The following is a 23,033-nucleotide window of genomic DNA, read 5'->3' as shown; positions in this document are numbered from 1 at the left end:
TGTCCGAGAGACGGTACTGGACTAAAAGACCCTGTGATCTGGTTTGGTGTGACACTTACTATATAAAGTGGTCTGAGTGGATATGCAGCTATAGTCTTCCGAAGTATGTTGTTGTTGTTAGCTCTTCTGTTTCCATCATGACAACACAAATTAATGCTAATCCTAGCCTTGGTCTCTATTAGGGAAATCATGTGGTCATCCAGGAGAACTACTCCATGGCAGAGCTGTTCATATAACAGAATTTCTATATGGTGCAAAAATAGACGTCCTCTGTGAACATGGGTGAGTGTCAAGGTGCCTCTGGTAGTTAATTCACAGAACTTTGGTGTACAATTGCTGGCTAACTGCAAAATAATGCATGGTCTAACTTCAAAACCATACTTGGGGATAGTGCTATCAACTGCAGTGATGGGGTGGGTTCTCATTTGGAAGTAGAGCTTTCAAACAGTTTGGTAGTATGGATTCTGACTCCACACTCCCCTTTAATGAAGAAGTTGAAATGGGAAGAAGTCCCAGCTGTGTATAGAGGAGGGAGAATAGGGATTTGCTGTGGTGCCTTTACTTTTTGCACCCGGTATAGTTCAGTGAACACCAGATCCTGTCCAGATGGGTTATGTAGTGCTACAGAGTCTATAACAAGTCTAAAATCAGGCCCAGTATGTCCCAGTTCACATGCAGCTGGGCTTGAACTTAAATCTTTCCACATGGAATGCAAATGTTGTCAGGTGGAATTATCCAATAGGTGGTGAGAGAGATTCTCAGTGGCCTGGCTTCTGGTAGGCAGAACACTTCCTGGCTGAAATATTTCTCGGATGCCTTAAATTTTGTAGCATGGGCCCTGGGTGTGATTCAGGCCTAAGTATAACTTCTATCACAAACTAAAATTAGCACAAATATTTTTAAGCTTTTACACACAATAGAAAGTAGGTCCAAATTATGGTAGGTATCTAGACAAATAGGTGAGCATAAAATGACTCTGTGTGTGTGTGTGTGTGTATATATTATATAATATAATTTTTTTTTTTAAGGAAGTACTGCATAGAAGGTGTGGGGGTTCAAGTGTCTATTTGAAAAAACGACCCCAGTACAATTGGATTATCAGTTGCCTTTGCAGCTACAAAGCACTTGTATGAACCATGCTTTCCATCAATCTGTAACTTGGTTCAGATTTTGCATGCATGGTTTTAATCAGGGTTTAGAGAACTGGAAAAGATCTTTAGTTGCGAAATGAAAAACAGCTCTGTACCAAAAACTGTTCTTCGTCTCTTTCCTATTAAAACCTTAACACCCCCTAACTCCAAACACACATGGTTAGGCCTGGTCTCTGCTTAATATAGGAAGACTTAAGTATGGCACTCAGGGTGTGAAAAATCCATACCCCTGAGCACCATAGCTATGCATTTACACCCCTGGTGTAAATGCAGCTAGATCCATAGAAGAATGTGTCAGTCAACCTAGGACTGTCCCTCTGGGAGGTGGTGTTTCTGCAGCGACAGAAAAAAATGTCGGCTGCATGTACGCTGTAGTGTTCTGCAGGCATAGCTATGTTTGTATAGTCCCTGTAGTATAGATGTTGCCTTATCCTGCAGTGCTAGAGGAAATACAGTAGGGAAGGCTAGTATCAGGGGTAGCCGTGTTAGTCTGGATCTGTAAAAGGTGACAGAGTCCTGTGGCACCTTATAGACTAACGGAAGTATTGGAGCATAAGCTTTCGTGGGTGAATACCCACTTCGTTAGAAGGGAAGGCTATGTGGCCGCATACCCCATTAACTAATTTCTATGCAAGCATCTTTTAAAGGTGACACAATTTTGGAAATGGAATGCTGCTGACAGAGGAGGGGTAGCCAGGGCTGCACAGACGTTGGAAGGCCTGGGGCAAAATCTGGAACTGAGGCTTCCACTCTTCCAAAAATAACTTACTGCCCGGGTGGGGGATGAGCGGGGAGTGAGCCCACGGAAGTGGCTCCTGTCCTGTCAGGCTGGGACCAGCCCTGGGCGGTGAGACCTGGCACATGAGGTTGCAGCACTGCTCAGGTTTGGCCCTGTTGCCCCTCTGTCATTGCATTGCAACCTGGTGTGCTGAGCTTGCAACATCCCTCAGTTTGGGGGCCCTCTTAAAGCGGGGGCCTGGGGCAAACTGCCTCTGTTGCCTTCCCCTGTGGTGGCCTAGAGATGCTTGGGCTGAACCACTGACTTTCGGAGTGAAGCGTACGGTCAGAGTGGACAGTATGTTTAATTCTTGACTACCCCGGATAACAAGGCAGTTATCAAAGGTGTAGAATGCCAGGTTGTTCCATTCAGAACGGTTCCACAGGATGGGACCACAACAGTAGTTGTCGGCTTGTAGCAAGCAAGTCTAAACCCTTTCACATGTGAAAGCACTCTGAACAGGCTGACGGTATCTAACATTACTAGTCCTTTGGGGATTCATCACACTGAGTAACTGGGACTGGTTTAGGGACTCTTTCTGCCTTCTCTAGCAATGAAAAAGGAAGGATCACTACAATGTGCGAGTTAGAGGGGAGAGAATCCACCGTTTTGCTGTGCAGAGGATTAATGACTGTTCCCAAGTGTCTGATTCCGTATAGACCCGTTAAGTTTGCAGAGAGCGTGTTGTATCCAAATATTTGCTTGTTTAAATTGCCTTTTACTACTCCGTGTGCCTTGGTCATGCTGGTACTTTCACAGCAGGAATGATCTTACTTAATGTTTGTCTCTTTGACCAAGTGGCTGGTCAAAGTTCAGATCCCTGGTGATGTTTCAGTTGGGAGTGGAAATTGCTGATGGAATCGGGTATTTTCTTTGTAGCCTTGCTTATTTGCAAGGAATGTAGAAAGTCCCGCTTCTCCAAATGCAGGAGAAACCAAAGGCAAAGGAATGGTTTTTTTGTTTGTTTTGTTTTTGTTTTTTTTAAGCTTACATGCCCAAGCTTCTTTTCATCCAGCACCTTTGACCCACAGCCTTTCTTTCAGGGTCACACCGTGCTTACAAGCTTCTGCTTGGCTTTGTTCAGGTTGTGTCAGTCGCCCTGGTTGTGTTCTGCCTTGTGACCCCAGCACCCCAAAAAAACCCACCTCTCAGCAAAAATCCTCCCACCCACACAGTGCAAAACTCCTGAGTGGGTTCACATTATTTCTGTTTTTAAGTGGGGCATTGTGATGGACTTGTGACAATTATATTAATGGAAGGTTTCAGAATGGTAGCCGTGTTAGTCTGTATCAGCAAATACAACGAGGAGTACTGGTGGCACCTTAGAGTAACAAATTTATTGGGTTTTAGCCCACAAAAGCTTATGCCCAAAAAAGTTTTAGTCTCTAAGGTGACACAAATACTCCTCGTTCTTTTTATTAATGGAAGGTTACATTGACACCCATCAATCTCAACGAGGTTTTAACTCAACCCATAATAAGGCTTCATCCAGGTCATAAGTCACCACTTGTAAACTGAAAGAATCCATTTTCCAAATTGCCAGACAGTTACACAAGCAATCAAAGCACTAGGTCAGAAACTTGATACTCTTCTTTTTTTCTTTTTCTTTCTTTCTTTCGCGCGTGTGTGTGTGTGTGTGTGTTTTATTTAGGTACAAACTGATTGGGCGGCCTTTCATTCAATGTAGACTTAAGGGAGATGAAGTTGAATGGAGTGAACTTCCAACTTGCCAAGGTAAGACTAATCCAACCTTCACTATACGCCTAAATCTGAGGTTTCTTTGGAGTAGGACTTACTCTCTAAAATCTCTCACAGTCCATTTGCCTCTCTCCTGTTTTGGATACTTATGTGGAGGGGCTGTCGGCTATGCTGTTCCTATGAGAAATGTTTTAATTTTCCTACTGTGGAATACTTGAAAACCTTATCACTGTTCCCCAAGGTCATGAAATCCTCCTTTCCTATGAGTAATGTTTGGGAATGGGTGTGCTCTGGTGAGAGAGTTTGCCAGGGTCCTATGTCATGGGGACTAGTGCCAGTTTGCATGATAACATTTAGAAGAGGATGGAGTAAAGCTTGGAAGAAGGAAGACTTCTGAATCGGAGGGAGGAAACTCTCTCGAATTTGGTTAAAATACAATACTAACTACATTTCCAAATGGCTAAATATTTTTCTTCTTTTAGGGCTCTTAGATCAACTTTTTGTTAAGTAAATGTTTGCACTCTTAACTGAAACTTTTATTAATATTAATGAGACCAGGTTGGTGAGATCATCTCTTTAGGGCCAACTTCTGTTGGTGAAAGACAAGTTTTCAAGCTACATAGGGCTCTCAATATTACCTCACCCATATTGTCTCTCTCCTATCCTAAGACTAACACAGCTATAACAACGCTCAAACATTCATATTCATGACCTTCTCTTTTCCTATAGTGATTACTTGTCCTTCCCCTCCTTACATTGCCAATGGGACATACGATGGCAGGGGTGTAGAAAATTTTGCTTACAACTCAACAGTAACTTACCGCTGTGACCCTGGGTTCCGGCTTATTGGAGCTGCCTCCATTCATTGTACAACAAAAGATAAAATAAGTGGAATCTGGAGTGGACCTGCTCCTGAATGCAAAGGTGAGTAATGTGTTTAGTGTCTTCCTCTGCTACTTTTTTGCACCAGGTAAAACTACTAGTGCTAGGCACAAAATAACTTAAGTATAAGTTGCATGACCAACTTTTAAAGACATTAACAATGTTTCATCTTAATATGCACTGATATTTAGGAAACTGTCAGAGAGGGGCTGTTCATAAAAGAACGATGTGACACTTTGGTTTTTTTATCCCTCCTTTTGCTATAGACACAACTGCACATGACCTATTAAAAGGAAATAAAACAAGTGGTACTTTCTCAGGTGAGTTGGAAGAACTTGGGTTTGTTTAAAGATGTAGTTTCCACAATTTCACACTGTACACTACATTTTCATTCATTATATCCATGATCTAACTTGTATAATTTTTGAAAATGTTAGTGGTAACCCTGCTGTGAAATTTTGGGAGCGAACTTGGTTACCTATCTGCCCCTTACTCCCAAGCACGTCTTACAGTGCAGGTAGTTTACTAAATGCATGGCTTTGTGAACATAAGATGATGGGTGAAGAATACAGGAGGGGTTTAATAGGTGCTGTCTGAGGTCAGTAATATACTGATAAATGGGTTCAGAATAATATAAGGTCTGGAAGTGCACTGACGGAGGTTAGAACAGTCTTTAAGAGAAGGTATTTGCTTTGGAACAGATTCTTAACTAGTATAAATTGTCATAGCTTCACTGAAGCCTGTAGAGCTGATATCATACACATGTTGCAAAACTCTCTAAGTACACAGTAACATTTCCCCCAATAGTTGAACACGAATAAACAAAAGTGTGATTTGGTGGTAGTTGTTTAACTGCTAGAAAACTAATTTTGTTTTTTAGAAATCCTATAATGTATTTGGTTAGATGTAATCTTCTTTGATGTATTTGATTTTTTTTTTTCCCCTATCAAAACTGGGCGGATGTTAAAAATACCAACTTTAGTCCATTTTATTCTATTCAGGTTCTAATAAGGCATCCAATAACACGGTACTTGAGAAACATAAGAAAAAGAGAATAAAAAGACCGTATTATGTATCACAATTCCAAAACAAACATTTCACCATCACTTCCTCCCATTCTTCCTCATTTCCCAGAGGTGACCTGAGGACACGAGGTGAGTTTTGTGCCTTATCTTGAAGGTCACCAAATCTGGGGTCTGGCAGACTAGAGGGAGGAAGTGAATTTTCATGCCTAGGCTTACAGCTAAAGCTTTCAGTTCTCACATATTTTTCTTTATTGTTAGGTAGTTGGATTACTCCACCACTGTTCAGATTTGCTGTACCACTGTACATTAATCAGAACTATTGTTCTGTCAGAACCAAGGAAAGATCTATTTGCCGCCAAAGTTACATGGGAATCTCTGGAGTATTACCCAGCGCCACGTGCTTTCAAAACTTAAAATGGTCAGAAGTCCCAGGGTTCTGTGGAAGTGAGTCTTTTTCCTTTTCTGTTTCAATTGATCTACAAGACATTCTTGTGAGTTAGTATAGTCTTCCGTTTAGCGGCTGGGTCAGAGTTCAGTCCTGGCTGCAATGATCTTAACATCTTGAAATATCTTTCTGTTTTAAATGTTTTGCTTTCAATTCACTGGATGTCTCCTTGCTCTATTATGAGAGGATAAATAGGAGAGCCCGATTGACCCTCTTGATACTGTATCCAAAAGCAAGAGAACTTTATACAATACACATGAAAACCTGTTTCTTTCTCCATGGACAATGAGGCAATGGCCTAATATTAATCTCCTTTTATACTAGCGAGATCTTTGCTATCCAGGAGAACAAGAGCATGGCAGAGCTGCTGCTATAACAGATTTCCAATTCGGTGCAAGAGTGGCTTTCACCCGTGAAGAAGGGCGAGTATCAGGCTGTGGAGAATGACTTAGAGCTGCTGGCTGACTCTGGAAACTGAGCATCAAAGGGTAAGCTCAAACTTACTCCAGGTTCGTGCTACAAAACCAAATACTCATAGGCAGAACTTTAAAACTGAACTGGACCAAGGATGGGCTGTGATTCCCGGCCTTCCACACCTCAAACGAGAACCCAGCTCTGTCCCAGGTTTTAGTGCAGAGTTTCTGGATTTTGTGCCCACTGAAGTCTAGGCTGCTAAAATATTGGCTTGTTAGGAGGATTTGTACTGCCTAGATCTCGAGTTGAAACAGATGATAGAGAATCTTGTTTATAAAAGGAAACAAGAAAGATACTAAAAGGGATTCCAAAACTTCTGGGTGCCAATCTTGAGTTAATGTAAACAGTCATAGCTCCACTGAGATCAATAGAACAATGATGAAGGATTTTGCCTACTGCTGTAGTGAGAGTTGTTTCTTGCTATGTAATGTTCCCCGGTCATGCTAGTATTGATTAGGTTGACAGTTACTTTTTATGGCCAGAAATGCAGTCCAAATTTCTGGACTATTGGACAAGTAATCAAGGAACCAGATAAACATGATCTTATTCTTCTTTATTCAGGTACAAGTTAATTGGACCATTTCTTCCCAAATGTCTGGAAGCAAAAGTTGTGTAGAATAAGGTGCTTTCAGCTTGCCAATCTAATGGCTTTAAAACGAGCTCGTAGTAGCTTTAAAATGAGCTCGTGCCCAGAGATGTTGGCTTTGGTATGGAGCTGAGGTTAGAAGTAACATAGATTGTTTTTCAGAGAGTGAAAGACTAGTAACCCTTATCGGTAAAGTCCCTCCTTCCCCTAACTCTGACTACATGCTTAAAATCTAAAGTTCCTTTGGAATGAAAAAAATCTTCTCTCTCTTTTCCCAGTGAGCTTTCTGTAAACTTCCAAAAACAAACAAACAAACTTTTGGACCCTTCTTGAGGAGGGAGGATCTGTAAAAAATCCACAGCCTGGTGTCTGGTCTTGTACCAGTTGTGCTATTGGAAAAGTTCCAGCTTAGCTTTATGCTGCTGTAATGCTTAAGGAGCTTAATGCTGTCCCCCGAGGATGCAGGTCAAGCAGCTGTGTTCACCTGTGACTCATGTAGTGGAGGTATGTGCTCTGAGACAGTGTCTCAAGGTCTGTGCTGTCAGCCTGGAGTCTGAGGCAATGAGCAGTGCTTGGGAAAGGGTGAGGCAAAACTTGAGAAGTGTCTAATATCTGACAGCGGTAATGCCTCAGATCTTTCTAAAATACGGTAAGTAATTACACTAACAAATTACTAAATACCCTTCCCTCTTGGAATTTGGGACAAATAACAAAAAGCCTTTTAACTAATAAACTCTTAACTGAAACTTTTTTTGTTTAATATTAAATGTAATAATTCCTCTTTACTTTAGACTCCTGCTATCCCTAATGGAATAGATGGCAGAAATGTCGAAAGCTTTGCCTGTGCGTCTGCAGCAACATAGATGTGACCGTGCTTTGCCTTTCATTGAAGAGGCATCCATTTATTGTACAATAAAAAACCAAATGTACTCTGGCGTTGGCCTGCCCTGAATGCAAAGGCGACTAGCATTTAGTATTTGCCTCTCGTTCTACTGTCATGCACCAGGAAAAGTATTAATTACTAGGCAAGGACCTAAAAGGACCAATTTCCTCACATTTATCTTAAACATCTCAATAAATATCTTTTTAAAACTGACCTTGTTGGAAGCTTAAGCTTTATAGAACAGCTGATCCACCATAAATAACTTCTTGGGAGCAATTCTGCCTCTCCTAGTGCCTGCATTTTTTTTTTTTCCTTCCGTACTTTAAAGTTCTGAGACACATCTCAGATCAGGGCATGACTACACTATATAAACTGCTACGGTGGCATGGCTGAAGGGCTGCAGGTGCGCCACTTAGCGTAGACACTACTTATATCGACGAGAGAGGTTCTCCCATCCACGTAGGTAATCCACCTCTCCGAGGGGCAGTCAGCAGGAGAATTCTTCTGTCAGCCTACTATTAACCACACCAGGGGTTAGGTCAGCCCAGCTGCGTGTCTCAGGTGTGAGAAATCCATGGCCCTGAGACATAGCTATGCTGATGTAAATCCCTAATGTAGGCCAGCCTCAGGACCATGCTTTCACCATACGCTTGATATGTTTCTCCTTTGCAAAGCCTAACAACGGTTATGCCAATCTGGAAATACCAACCCCCCAACTTCCTGGAAGGGGGGGTGGGTGGGAGGAGTAAAACGTTCTTTAATCTTGCTCCATGCACAGGAGGATGTTGAGACCTCTTGCTGATTATTTTTTTTTTTTTTTTTGTTCACCCCAGTATTTTCCACCAGTGTTCTGGGTGATCTTTATTCATTCCCCAAGAGCAATTTGTTTTCTCTCTCTACACATCTGAAAGAAAATTCCCAGAGTAAACAAAACAAGTTAGGAGTGGCTTGAGTAGAGTTTCAGGGAGGGCTTATTTTTTTAGCCCTGCTTAGAGAAGCAACATCATATGTTAGATCCTAGTCAAATAGAGCTCAAGGGTTTGTAGACTTTAAGGGTCTAAACCCACTACCACTTGTGTAGTATAGTGGGCAAACCATGCACATCTAATGCATTCTTTGAGTGTCATCCAGATTATTTTATATGTGTCGTTGTCACCCTGTTATGCAGATTTGTTAGTATGAAGACATGGATGTGGCCCTGAATTATAAAACCCTGATTTGTCACATGGTCATCCTTCCCCTTGATAATACTAAAAGGCATGTTTTCTACTCTGTGAAATTTGTGTAAAGTACATTTTGTAACTGATGGAAATCAAAGTCAAAGAAAACACTGAGTTAATTTGGTGGTCCCCACAGACTTGATTGCTCCAGCGATCCCAGACAGCATAGGGGATACCATTTTGTAAAGCAAAATGGTATCCTCCGCACATGGGGTTGTGACTCGACTGCTGATGGCATGACCTCAAGTGGGATCGTGACCCATAGTTAGGAAACCGCTGAGTTAAGATATATGTTTAGCTCTTATGGATTATCTAGTGGACTGACTTCAACTGAATTTGGACACATGCCTAAATCATTACGTTTTAAATGGATCTCTTCTGGCATACCTCTTTTTCCCGGACCTTTCTTTCCTTTCTCTTTTCACTATTCCTTGAGTCAAAAAGCACCTAATGTCCTGTGGATTAATACATAAGGATAATCATTGTTTAACATTTTAAATTGCAGTAGCTCCTGAAGGCAACAACCAAGTTGGGTCCTTTTATGCTAGGTGCTGTATAAACACTGGGTAAATGACAGTCCATGCCCTGAAAAGATGCATCTGACCCGTTATTCACATACGTACAAACTTTTGACAATACTCCAATGTTACCTATTTAATGCTTATTTGCAGTGCATGCTGCACCTCCACCTTGAAGTTGAAATGGGCTTAGTCTTCTTCTGGTAAACTGGACAGTACAGCTTGGTAGAGGGGAGCCTAGACACGTATGCGAGATCCCTGAAGATTGCAGAAGAACTATGCAAACAGATGTTCTGATGCTCCCATGACATTTTTACAAAGGACTTGTCGCATCCAAACACCTTTCTCTTCATGTCTGAAACATGAAAGAGCCCTGAAAAACCTGCCTGCCTTCAATGTTAGATAATCTCGGAGCAGCTCAGTTGCCTCATCCATGCTGTACTCTTACTGCTAATTTCCAAATATAATATTTGGTATAAACTAAGGTATTACGTGCTGCTTCCATATGTATGGCTTGTTCCTGGGATCTGTTAACTGATATTCATGAGTTTTCTATTTCAGTTGACTTTAATTTCTTCTCTCTATATTGAGACTAGCCATTATCTTGGTAAGCAAATAAAAACATTTTTTAAGCTTTCAGTTTTTTTAATATTTCACTTTCTCAATCTCAAACCAATATTGCCTTAATTGTAGAAAGCCACTGTAAGATACTTGAATTTCTGTGGGGCTGAAGTAGTTATTTGCCTATAATGCCATTGTCACGTTGTGCAGTCCATACGTTTTATAAAAATATAAGTGAATGTAATGTAACTGGGATATGCTTCATGCAAAAGGTCTCTTGTAAGGTATCATTACAAAGCTCATAATCTGAGTGTGATCATCCTATTTGTATAAATGTACCACTCTTGTATCTAAAACTAGAAATATAAAATATTACTCTGAGGGCCTATTGTAATTATGTAAAGTGTGGGCCATTAAGGATGGTTTGGAATCTTGATGACTCCCATTGTCTGAAGATGGCTGTATTTACCCGTGAGTCTTCCTGTATATGTGTGTGCTGGCAAGTGAGTAATGAAGTTTTGGAATCCATCTTTAACCTGGTGCTTTTCCGGGGAGGGGCGGGAGAGTGGAAACCCAGAGGGACAAAGGGTTCCAGCCTTATGCAAAAGACATATAAAGGGGTGGAAGAGAACAAGCGGGGAGGAGCCATCATGAAGAATCCCCTAGCTACCACCTGAGCTGGAACAAGAGCTGTACCAGGGGAAAGAATTGTGCCCAGGCCTGGAAGGTGTCCAGTCTGAGAAAAAGCTTACTGAAGTATCTCTGAGGGTGAGATTATCTGTATTCAGTTTGATTAGACATAGATTTGCGCATTTTATTTTATTTTTCTTGGTGACTTACTTTGTTCTGTCTGTTACTACTTTGAACCACTTAAATCCTACTGTTTGTATTTAATAAAATCATTTTTTATTTAGTAATTTACTCAGAGTATGTATTAATACCTGAGGGAGCAAACAACTGTGCATATCTCTCTATCAGCGTTATAGAGGGCGAACAATTTCTGGGTTTTCCCTGCGTAAGCTTTATGTAGTGTAAAACGGATTTATTTGGGTTTACTCCCCATTGGGAGTTGGGCATCTGAGTGCTAAAGACAAGCACACTACTGTGAGCTGTTTTCAGGTAAACTTGCAGCTTTGGGACAAGTGATTCAGACCCTGGGTCTGTGTCTGGAGCCAGACGGGAGTGTCCGGCTTAGCAAGACAGGGTACTGGAGTCCTGAGCTGGCAGGGAAAACAGGAGCAGGGGTAGTCTTTGCACATTGGGTGGCAGCTCCCAAGGGGGTTTCTGTGATCCAACACGTCACAGCCATGGAAAGATTTAGTAAGAGCAAAACAAATGAAGGATCCTCAGGGGGTGGGTGTGTGTGTGTGTGTGTGTAAATCTAGTCAATAGGGGAGGGATGTGCAGAGAAGTAGAATAGTTTCCGTTGTTACATGGGTTCTGGAGTCCCCCTTCCAAGGTCTGTGGTTTTACAATCTGATTATCTGTGGAATTTCTTTGTGGTATATCTAAATGTGTTTCTCTGGTTCTTGTGACAGGGGAGAACCCACAAAGGTGACAAAGTAAATTAAGCAAATACTGAGCTGTCTTCTCTAATGTCATCCTCAATAATTTAGGCTACAAGTAACAATAGTAGGATTAAAATCTGATAGAAGCGGTGTTATGGGAGAATGAAACTCAACATTACTGCAACCATTTTGTATCCAGCCACTGTTAGCTGAGAAGCAAATACCATATTGTTAGGACTCTGAGAGGCTAGGCCAAATAGCTGCATGGTTGCAATTTTGCTAATCCAAATGGGAGGATGGAACAGTTAATGGAGCATGAGACTGGAAGGGAGTGTGGGGATAGGCAACCTTGGCTTTGAGCGTCCCTGACATAAGTTGAATTATGGCTAGAAATGCTTTGCTGATAAGAAGCAATTTGCTGAAGCTAGGGAAATTACTACGGTGACTAGTAGGAGTCACTAAGAGTTAGCAATAAAACTTTAAAAGAATACACTTTGGAGCAGTTCAGAGGAGCTTTTATTTGGGGGGAGACTGACCTCTTCTCCCCAGCAGCTGGATGTAAGGAGCCCCCCCAAAAGCACAGCTGTTGATCACTTGAAACCATTTCTGACTTTGGGTAACTATGTTGGGGATGCTCTAAAGCTATTGCTCTTGCATGCATGTGTGTGCTTGAGATTCAATAAAGAAGATGATTTGGGGGAAAGCACTCTTGTTTGTATCAGTCATTTATCAGAGGGAGGTGCTGTCCCCCCATTGATTCCTGACTACACCTGGAGAAAACAGGTTAAGTTACCACAGTTTTGGGTTTGGAAAACCCTGGATAACAATGGGAGTGTTTTTTAAAGTTACGGTTCCTTTTAATTTCCTCAAGTTTTCTGTTTTACAGTTAACTTTGGCTGGATTCTTAAGAGGCTGGGTAGCCTAAGCAAAGATGATTGTACAGGGAATTGAAGTATAAGAACACTGTTTGAGTACTCTTCTGTTCTAACCAGAGGTTGCCGAGGAAGATGATTCTGTAGTTATGCCTGCACGACCTCTCCAGGCAGTGGCTATTCTTGTGCAAAATGAGACCTTCACTGGGTAGGGCGAGACTAATGCAAGTAGGAAACACATCCCAGTCAGTCACTGGCCCAGGCCACCACGGACAAGAACAATAAGCCTGACTGCCTTCATGACAAAATACAAGGCTCCATTGATTTTTGTTTTCTTATGTCACTCGTGCAATCTCACTCCAACTCCAGACACGCTATTCTGCCTGTGCTTAAAATAAGGAAAAGAATGGGACAAGGGAAGTTCTAATTTCTCTAACTCCAGAAAGACAAATTGCAAAATCGAATGGGGGCCGTGTAGACCATTCCTCTAGATTGTTTTGAGGGGTGCTCAGTTGAATCAGTTATAGGCTTACTTTCAATAGGTGTAAAAAGACAAACTTTGACAGTTTATAGCTTAACAGTGGGAACAAATAAGTGCTCCACTACAGTCATAAGTGGAGGTCAATAATAGCTCAGTAAGTCCACAACTATGCTTGGTATGACCCTGACTTCTATTGTCAAGCTTGCTTTCCTTGTGAGAACACGAGTTCCTGAGGTAAATTCCAGCCCTAATTTCTATGATGCTGTAATGCGTTAGTGAAGCTAGGCTGTGCCGCAGGAATGTCCAACTCACGCTGTGGACAGCGCTTAATTCCACTTTTAAATAGGGTCTAGAGGCCAGGTTTTATATTCAGGACTCCATACTTGCCACAACAGAAAGCTCAGCACTGAGTAATACAACTGGAGTCAGGTGTGTGCACAGCTTTCCCCAGGGCCTTTGCCACGGGGTGGAAGGTAGAGAAAAGAGCCTGGTTAGGGGATAGGATGTACATATCTGTACATATCTGCTTTGGTGCTGCAGTAAGAGGAAGGAGACTGGGCCAGAGGGCAGCAGAGGCCAGAATTAAAACTGACCAAGTACCTTGGGGGAGATAATGTGCAGATCAGTGCTGCTGTTTTGAATGCACAATGGAAGAGCTGGAAAGAGACAGCTCACAGTGCAACTCTAGCAAGGCCAAGCCCTAAGGCAGTGGGGCTGGAGTAGATGAACAGACAGAGGTGCTGGAGAACACAGCCAAGCAAGGCAGGGTCAGGGAGTCTTTCTGAGAGGCGCTAATGAGAAGCAAGTTCTGTTGGTTGTTCTGATGGGTCACTTAGAGCTGAGAGTGGGTGAATTATTCAAAGTAGGCATTTCCTGCTGAGAGCAGGGTCTGCTTATAATGGCCTTCCCGCTTATATTGTGAACACAGGGCCAAATACTTAGCTGGTGTAAATGGGCATAAACCTGACTTCATCTAGTAGAGCCAGTTTTACCCCAACAGTGAATTTGAGACCCACTCTTTGCACTGTCCTTTGATTCTATCTCCACCCAAGCTCGGACTTCAGCTTCTTCACATTACACAGGGACAGTCGCACCCCCCTCCCCTCCCATTTTCACCTTGTGCCAAAAGCAACATGATTTATGCTTCTCTGGGCAGCTATCTTGCCTCTCTCCTTCTAAATTAAGTCATTCCATTTCCCGTATCCAAGTACAGACACAAATGTTGTGTAAAGTACACATCTCTGCCAAATAGCTTTTGTGTCACTTCTTTTGTGCTCCAGGGCTAAACCCTTTCTCAGGAAGTGTCAGCCCAGGAAGAAAAATCTGCAACGCTGTTTGGTTTTGGCCCTTCAGTCCTTCAGCTGCTTTTGTGTGTTCCTAAAAACATTGAAGACCAGCCCCCTGACAGTTTTCTTTGTAACTGACTAATTCAGCCTTGAAGTGGCACTTTTAGTACAGTGAGATTCAGGCTGGTATTAAGGCTACCTTTAAGTATATATGTGTTGGAAAATGCACATGAGCGGACACGCCAAATGGCAAAATACTGTTTCCACTTGCAGCAGGAGAAACTTTGTAGAATTTCGCTCCTGCTGTAATAAACATCTAGCTTTGATTTTTTTTTTCCTTGAGTCAATTGAGTGCTTGTCAAAGTGAGGGGAAAATAGCACAGAGCCGGAGCAGCTACACCTACGCCCAGGGCACACTCCCCTCACCCAGCTTTGTCAGCCTCTTCACTCCTGAGCTGAGTATTCCCCCGCTTCTCCTGGCACCTGCCCCTTAATTCTATCTAGATTACACCTTTCTACTTAACAATTAATCCCTCCCTTCACTCCCCAGTTTAGGCAAAATAAAAAGTGATTCTTGCCCGTGATGCTCTCGCCTACTTCAGTCCAGGGACTCTGGTGTGTGGAAACAGCTAGTCCAGCTGAATTTTGCAGGGGCCTGGTGAATTGCATGAATAGGGACTAGGATGAAACCCACTAATAGTCACTTTGCTCTAGATCAGGGGTAGGCAATCTGTGGCACGCGTGCCAAAGGCGGCACGCGAGCTGATTTTCAGTGGCACTCACTCTGCCCAGGTCCTGGCCACCGGTCCGGGGGCCTCTGCATTTTAATTTAATTTTAAATGAAGCTTCTTAAACATTTTAAAAACCTTATTTACTTTACATACAATAATTTAGTTATATATTACAGACTTATAAAAACAGACCTTCTAAAAATGTTAAAATGTATTACTGGCACATGAAACCTTAAATCAGAGTGAATAAATGAAGACTCGGCATACCACTTCTGAAAGGTTGCCGACCCCTGCTCTAGATCCTGAATCCGGGTCTCTAAAAGCACAAGGGAGAGGCTGTAATCCGCTGGCCCTCTGCGTTCCTTGAGAGTCCTTAACGCAAATGTTAATTAGCACCAACATGGTTTGGTCTTTAGTTTGTGGCTCTAGCCAACAGATCAACATGTGCAAGTGTTCCAGTGTGATTTGTATGGAATGGACATAGTCCTTGTGTAATAACCGCTTCTCCATGGGGATGGAGATCAACGGGGGATTTGAGGGCTATTTCCTTACAAGCCTTTTGGGCTGGCTTCAAAGACTCCAGAAGGGCTATATGGTGTCACTAGTCACTTCTCTGGGGAGTTTCTACTGTATGATTCTCTACTTGTTTTTGCAACATAGACCTGTTGCCATAATGATTAGCCCATTGAAAGGAAGCCTTTATAATTGCTGTTCATGTTTTGGCTTATACATCCCCGGATCAACTTAGAATTGGGAATACATTTAATTTTAATGAAGCAAATTTCATTTGCGTGTATAAAACATGTTCTCAGCTTGTTCATCACTGAGGCATCTTAGCCAGTTGGGTAAATGCAGTATGTCAAATTTGGCTCTTATGCATTTGTATAAAAATACATTTTACCCATAGATGCCTTAGCATCTAATGTTTCTTGTGTCATCTGTACCTTTCTGAATAGCTCTCAGATTTCATCTTAAAACTTGTTAATTATTGGGAAAATGTATGCACCGGTAATTTGATGGAAGCATTGCAAAAGTTAGCAACCAATATTGCTAATATTACTCACCAGTATTTGATTAATTCTTTTTAGTATCTGTGACCATGCAAGCTGTGAACGCCTCAGACTTCATGAACTACACAGTGTTGGATCTGGGTTATTACTTGGATGGGGGACCTGGAAAAATCATTTGCTGCAAGAAATTATGCTAGTGCTTCAGTAGGCAGCGCTCTTCCCTCTGGATGTAGCAATGAAGCCGAGCATGATGTCGAGTGGTGCTGTTTCAGATGAGAGGTAAAACCAAGATTTTGACTGCTAGTGGTCATTGCAGATCCTAAGGCCATTCCTGCAAGAGTCAAAGCGTTCACCCTGGTGTCCTCAGTTCCTGCCCTAAACTTATGTAAAGTTGCTGTGTGCTGTTAAACAGGAGTTACTTTGTTCCCCAAAGGTGGCTGCATTGTGGGAGGGCTATAAAGGACCCACAGTACAGCTGTGGCTGGCCCAGGTCAGTTGTTTCGGATACGGGCTGTGAGGCTATGAAATTGCTTTGTAAACATTTGGGTTTGGGCTGAAGCCTGGGCTCAGAGAGCCCAGAACTGGGGAGGGAGTCAGGCTGACCTGTGCTCTGAGACTCGGTGGAACAGGTTTTCTGACACAGTGTACACATACTCCCTGAGGGTGCTCAGTGCTGTGCTCTCCACTCCCATTGAAGTCCATGGGAGTTGAAGACACTCAGCAGCTCCCATAAGGTTCCTTACACCTTGCAGGGTTGTGCCTGAAGTCCAGCGCTAAATGACACATCAGCAAGATTGACAGACCTGAAATGTGAATTCCTAACTAACCATCTTTCAGAAGTTCTGACCAGATCCTGAAAAATCTCTCAGACCCACGAGCTGCATCATGATTAAAATCCCAGTTCCCCTGGTAGGTGGAGAACCCCCCAACAAACCCCAAGTAGGCAGATGTATGTGCTACAACACCTGGCTTGTGTGTCGCTGCATGACGACTCATTGCTCTGGCTCAGAAAATGAGAATTAGTTTTTCGTAAACTCCTACCAGTCATTTGTTTTAGTTTATGGGCAATAGAGCTTCTCTGAGACCCCACTATGACACACGCTACCTTAAAGTAGCACCCTATAACCCCCATATTCATCTTTTATATATGGTGGTGATATTTCATACAAGGCATGTCAGGTGAGAGATCATATGGAAGGTTGTGATCTGCTGAAGCCCATTGTTCTGTCAAGGTATGTATATCATTGGTCTGTATGAAGTTTGAGATTCTGTTACGGTTGTTTTTGAAATATATTGTGAATTTGGGAGTCACCCACTGCTGTTTCTCCAGTGACAGTGAGGGAGGTGATCCACAGCCGGGTGGGGGTTGGGTGACCATGGATCAGCAGTGGAGTTGTGATTTACAGTTCTGTAGGAGAGTTGCGCAGTCACCACACGCTGCGCTTTGCCCAACTCTGGGACTCAGCAAAGCCCACCAGGACATGTCTGGGCTAGTCTTTTCCAGGGTCATGCACTGAGGGTATAAAGTGGGGGACAGTGATATCATGCGATTACCTCTCTCCTCCTTCACCTACACTGACGGGATCAAGAACGTTGGGAAGACAAAGACTTGAACTGAGGAGATTGGTCCCAGGCTGAGACCATTGCTTGTGTGTTTTGCACCTTGTGCTATGCTGTGAAATGCATTCGTACAAATATACGGTACTTTCACATTACCCAGCCACTGACTTCATAGCTTAGGTCGTGCTGCTGTGATTTGGTTTCTGTCCAAGTAATTTGAATGCTCACTGCAGCTAATTTTCCTATGTTCAGTACGTCACAGTTATCAGTGCTTCCTCATAGGGTTTGTTTGTTTTCCATGTAACAGGTAATTATTTCCTTAACTGATTTGCATATTTTACAGTGTATTTCACCATAGTGGTATGTCTGTTGTGGCTACACTGTACTCGCTGTCTGGTGGAAGTCTGACCACAGAGTAATTGCGTTGCTGCGTTTACAGTGAATATGTCGTTACAGTCCACTTTCCATCACATTTTACAACTGGAGTTAAAGGGCCACTTAGGGAGTGGACAACCATGAAGGAAATTGCTCAAACAATGGTGAATGTTACACCAAGTCTTAGTGAACACTTAAAAGCACTACAAGTCTAACTATTTCTGTTAGGGGAGTGATTTTCACTTTAAAAGAAAAAGTTATACCGGTAAAAAGTCCTACTATGGATGTAGTTATAGTGGACAAAAGGTGACTTTTGCTGGTTTAACTTATTGCCCAGCCCCTACAAGAGTCACTAGAATGCTATAAGCATCTTTCTGATATAGCTGAGCCCACAGTAGGGGAGACTGTATAACGTTCGCTCTACTGCTGTAGTTAAAGGGAGTACAACTTTTCTACTGTAAACAACTCCTGAGAGTCTGATCCTGTGCTGTGCTGAACACCCTCACTGCTCAGGGACTGTCAAACTCAGTAACAGAACAAACAACAGGCACAAAGCATGGATGAAACTAAAATCAGCGATGTAGTGCTTAGAGTCACTGCATGTTTTCTGACTGACATTCTCCTTTGTGCACTTGGCTGTGTTGTTTTATGGCCCTGCCTGTCTCCCGCACTAGATCATCCCCCCCACCCCACCCCCTTCACGCCATCGGGACAGGAATGAGAGGAGAGAGCAGGGTGAGGGTACTGTGCATTCCTTCAGGGTAAAGTAAACGCTCCTTGGCCACCTCACCTAGGTGAGGATGCAGTGACCCAGCGCCGGGAGAGGGAGGATCCTTGTGTGAGGCAGGAATGCGTTACTCATGAGCACAATCGCACACTTTGATCTTGAGCCACCCAGAAGTTCTACAACTTCAGGAGAGCTGGGCAAGGCTGCAGCTGCCAAACGTTGTCACACCGAAGGCGCTGGCAGGGAAGGGGGAGATTTTCAGCTCCCCTTGCACCATCTGGTTGCTGGGTTCCTCTGAGGGCCAGTGTAGCCCGCTGTGTAATTACAGCGCTGCACGCGGGCACCTCGCCAGAGGAGCAGAGAGAGGGGGCACCAGTGCGGCTCTCGTGCTCTCTGAAGCGGCCCTGCCCTGTTGTTCGCTTGACAGCTGCTTGGTCTCGGCTTGGAGAATCGGGCCTCTCATGGTGTTTGTCGCCACTGCTGCGAGGCCGGCCCGCTGCCACCCACTCTGGCTCCTAGGATTTGTAGCGCTGCTGCTGCCCGGGGCTTGCGGTGAGTGTCTGGGGCAGGGGCGGCTGTGCTGGGACCCCTGAGGGGCCGAGAGACCCCAGCGTGCCGGGCAGGGCTCCCTGCATTCTGGGGGCTGTGGACGATCCCAGCCTGAGCCCCCCAGGGGATGCCCTCACTGGGACTCTGCCGGACCACGCAGGGAGCTGCTCCCCAGAGGCTGGCTTTGGCCCTTAGGTTGTCTCTAGCTGTTGCTGGGGCCTTGTGGGGATCCCCGGGCTGTCAAGGGGGAAAGGGGGACACTTGTCTGGATCAGGGCCAAAACCTTAGTAACTGACATGAATGGGGTGGGGCCCAGCAGACACAATGGGCTGGGCCCCAGATTTCTCTTGAGGGGTCCTGCACCCCTTCCTAGTTTAAACCCCTGGCTGTGGGAAGCCAGCCAGCCTGTTCCCACAGGGTACTGGGGAACACCCGCCCCCTCACCCCCAGCTGGGGCTCATCAGGCCTGTGGCAGGTCCCTGGAGGGTTTAAGGCACAGCTGGAGGCAGTGTTGTGAAATTATTTAAAATAAATATCTCCTATTAAAATGAATTTGTTTTTCTTACAGGTCAGTGTGGGGCCCTGCCAAGGCTGAGTCATGCCCTCCCCTCTGATACTAATCGCACAGAGGGCTTCTCCATCAACACACAAGTGACATACAAGTGCCTTGAGGGTTTTGTTAAAATCCCAGGAAAGTCGGACACTGTCGTTTGCCTTTCAAACTCACAGTGGTCAAACATCGAAGAGTTTTGTGGTCGTAAGTATTTTCTTTTCTTTGCTTAGGCTACCTTTTGCTTATGAAATGTCAAGTCGTGTCCCATTGAATAGGTCTTTTCAAAACTGCTTTAATAAATTCAGTGCCAAGTCCAAAGAGGAGGATCCAAGCTAGGGCCTGGCTGGGAGCTGTGGGTGGTCTGGACAAAGAAAAGCTGGGATCTTGGGGAAGTTACAAATGGGAGGGGACAAGATTTGGATACAACCAGGGTGTGAGAGTTCGTAAAAAGATCTGAGTCAAAAGTGATGACCACATTGCAGCTGATAGGATGGTGAGTTTTTTAATCAGTGGTGACTACAAGTGGAGAGAGGAGAAAGGTTTGGGAGGGAACAAGGGCTCTTTTTTTTTTTTTTTCCATGAATCGTTGAAGCTGCTGACAGGGCATCCAAAAGGGAGATTTGAATCATCGGTATAAATGATCACAGAGAGAGAGAGAGGATCTCTCCTCAGCCCACCCTCTTTTCATTGTACACCCAATCAAAGTTTTGCTGAAGTGGTATTGGGAGGATCCACCAAATTGGACCTCAGGGTATGAGACTGAAGAAATAATAGGAAAACCGTGAGAGGATGGAATGAAAAAAAAAATAGATGATCATGACGACAGCCAATAATAGGGGTGGACAATGTTGTCAACAGGAGGATGAGAATGGAATAGAAGTTCTAGAACTGAGACAGAAGGAAGATGCAGGACACTTCAGTGAGAGATGCTTCAGTAGACTGGAGAGCATGGATTCAGACTGGCGGAGGTCTAAGGGTTAGAGCTGGGAAAAGAAGACTGTGCAGCGGTTGTAAACGGAATAATCAGTTAGGTTGGAGATCAAGGGGAGAAGGGAAATCTCTCCTTGTCTTTCTTCATGCTGCCTTCCACCCATACCTTCTTTCTCGACTGTTTCCTTTTTCTTCTTCTTCCTTATTTTGTGCCATCTGCTGTGCTTGGAACAGCCCCAAATAACTGCCCAAGGTGCTTGCCTCTCTTCCTTAAATAAATTAAATTCCCCTCTCCACACAGACACATTGTATGATGTGTCTCAAGTACAATGATCATACGCCATTCTGTAACTGTACAGCTGACGCCACCAGCTCATAAACTTTTTGGCTGGGTACGTGTTACCTGTTTGGCACCCTTCATTTATGTTAGTGTCATGTGCACTGAGTGTTGTGTGTGCTTTACATATAAACAGAAAGCTAAAAGTACAGATTTTATTTTTACCTGCTTTTAGAGCTAAATAGTTCAGTCCTTGTTTTTTTGTTTTGTTTGTTTTATTGCTAGGCAGCTGTCCTGCTCCACCAAGGTTAAAGTCTGCTGTGTTAAGTGATGAGGATTTGAGGAAGAATTACTATCCTGCTGGGACCACTGTGAGTTATGTCTGTCGCCCAGGTTATGAGAGAACTGAACTGAGTCCTGTTACTACTTGCCTTGAAAATTTAACATGGGTGGAAGCCCCTGAGTTTTGTCTAGGTGAGTATCTTTTATTACTTTTCTGTCTCCATTGCTCTGCTAGCCATCTTTGGGCAGTTAGGACTTGTCTTATGTTAAGCAGCTGGTTCGCATTTCAGCTCTGGCTTCTGTGACTTGTAGTTTGAAATATGTTTTTGTTTTTGTCAATTGATTGTAAATTTAAATTGAACTTTAAATGGAAGTAGAAAAGTTAAATGGGTGCCACTGAGCACTAGACAGTTAGTACTTCCCGTAGTTAAACTTCTCATTGTGTTTGTGGCCTTTTCCATTCCCTGTTCCGTAATGGGAGTAGAATATCACAGATAATGCAGTAAAGTTAATACCAGGATGGGTAAGTGTCCATTTTAAAATGGAAAGCATTGTATCCTGGAAACCTACGTGTGATAGACTAAGTCATACTATCTGTTTTTGTTAGATTTCACATATTGAAAAATTCTACCCTCAGAAACAATTAATGCAGTATACAATGCAACCAAACTGAATCATAGTATTAAAACTAAATCCAGTATTCAATAACATTATGTAGGGCAATGCTGATCAGATACCAAAATACATAGTAACATAAAGAAAAAACCTGCGTTTCATTGTGAAGAGCACTGTAAATTTTTTCAAACCTGCCTATATCAAGACTGCATCTGTTAAATTCAGTACAAAAACCTACATTATTAATACAGGGTTAGAGGATCTAGCCAACTGAATAATCAACCTTAGCTCTGTCTCCTCGTGTTTGAGTATTGGATTATACCTTATTGTTTGTCAAACGGAATATAATACTGTGGGAATTTCTTATGTAGCCTTCAACACAAATACTCTGGCCTGCCTGATAAAGAAAATACTTTATGTGCATAATAGGCCATATGATTTTCTGTGCAAAATACTTTTTGTGCATCAGGGCTGAGATGTTTACCGGTATAATCGGAAGTGTTCCTTGCATCTTTCTTTGTGGCTGCCTGAACATGTCATGTCTGTGTTGATCTGTATGTGGAGATGCTGAATTTCTGATAGTGCGATCTTTATGGTAATTAGTTTCTTTTGCTGGAGGAGAGCATCACAAGTAATTTGTTGTCAGAGGCAGTGGGAATCTCTGCCACTGAAGTTGAGAAGGTGATATGATTAGACATTTAATGTGAATAGAATATCCACCGTTAAATGAAATAGGATAAAAAAAGAAACGATACTGAAGTAGCCAGATCATTGGTCTGACATTCCCCTATTCTCTTCTAAATATGTTAGGGGTTTTTCCAACATCATAATATGCTAATATCAATCATGTTCTTTACTAGGAAAATCTTGTGGTGTTCCAAAAAACCCAGAACATGGCAGACCTGTTGATGCAACAAATAACCGGTTTGGTGCAAAAGTAAACATACTTTGTGATGATGGGTGAGTGTTGGACAACTGATGCTGATTAATTCACAGACCTTATCTTGGTGTAGAACTTCTGGTGAGGACTGGAAAATTAAGACTAGAAAGTATGGT

At 43.1% G+C, this 23,033-nt stretch overlaps 2 protein-coding genes across 8 annotated transcripts in view; both read left to right on the top strand.

Annotated features, from left to right (window-relative positions):
• The window catches only part of LOC103306410 (complement receptor type 1-like), a 138,276-nt gene that overhangs the window by 43,374 nt on the left and 71,869 nt on the right, over positions 1–23,033 (top strand). For 2 of the 3 annotated variants that reach the window (XM_065594547.1, XM_065594545.1), the window contains exons 4-6: positions 183–282; positions 3,581–3,663; positions 4,357–4,551. In XM_065594547.1, the coding sequence (XP_065450619.1) occupies positions 183–282; positions 3,581–3,663; positions 4,357–4,551 (378 nt within the window). The remainder of the gene's footprint in view (positions 1–182; positions 283–3,580; positions 3,664–4,356; positions 4,552–23,033) is intronic. The other variant, XM_065594546.1, reaches the window with a different exon arrangement.
• Positions 18,745–23,033, top strand: part of LOC103306413 (complement decay-accelerating factor-like) — a 96,955-nt gene continuing 92,666 nt past the window's right edge. The window contains exons 1-4 of one of the 5 annotated variants that reach the window (XM_042848975.2): positions 18,745–19,323; positions 19,889–20,077; positions 21,366–21,554; positions 22,838–22,937. In XM_042848975.2, the coding sequence (XP_042704909.2) occupies positions 19,233–19,323; positions 19,889–20,077; positions 21,366–21,554; positions 22,838–22,937 (569 nt within the window). In that variant the 5' untranslated portion in view covers positions 18,745–19,232. The remainder of the gene's footprint in view (positions 19,324–19,888; positions 20,078–21,365; positions 21,555–22,837; positions 22,938–23,033) is intronic. The other 4 variants (XM_042848973.2, XM_065594583.1, XM_065594582.1 and 1 more) reach the window with 4 other exon arrangements.

Source organism: Chrysemys picta, chromosome 4 (genome assembly GCF_011386835.1).
Source record: "Chrysemys picta bellii isolate R12L10 chromosome 4, ASM1138683v2, whole genome shotgun sequence".
NCBI lineage: Eukaryota > Metazoa > Chordata > Testudines > Emydidae > Chrysemys > Chrysemys picta.
Note: the sequence above shows the minus strand (reverse complement) of the source record. Positions and strands in the feature narration are given on the sequence as shown.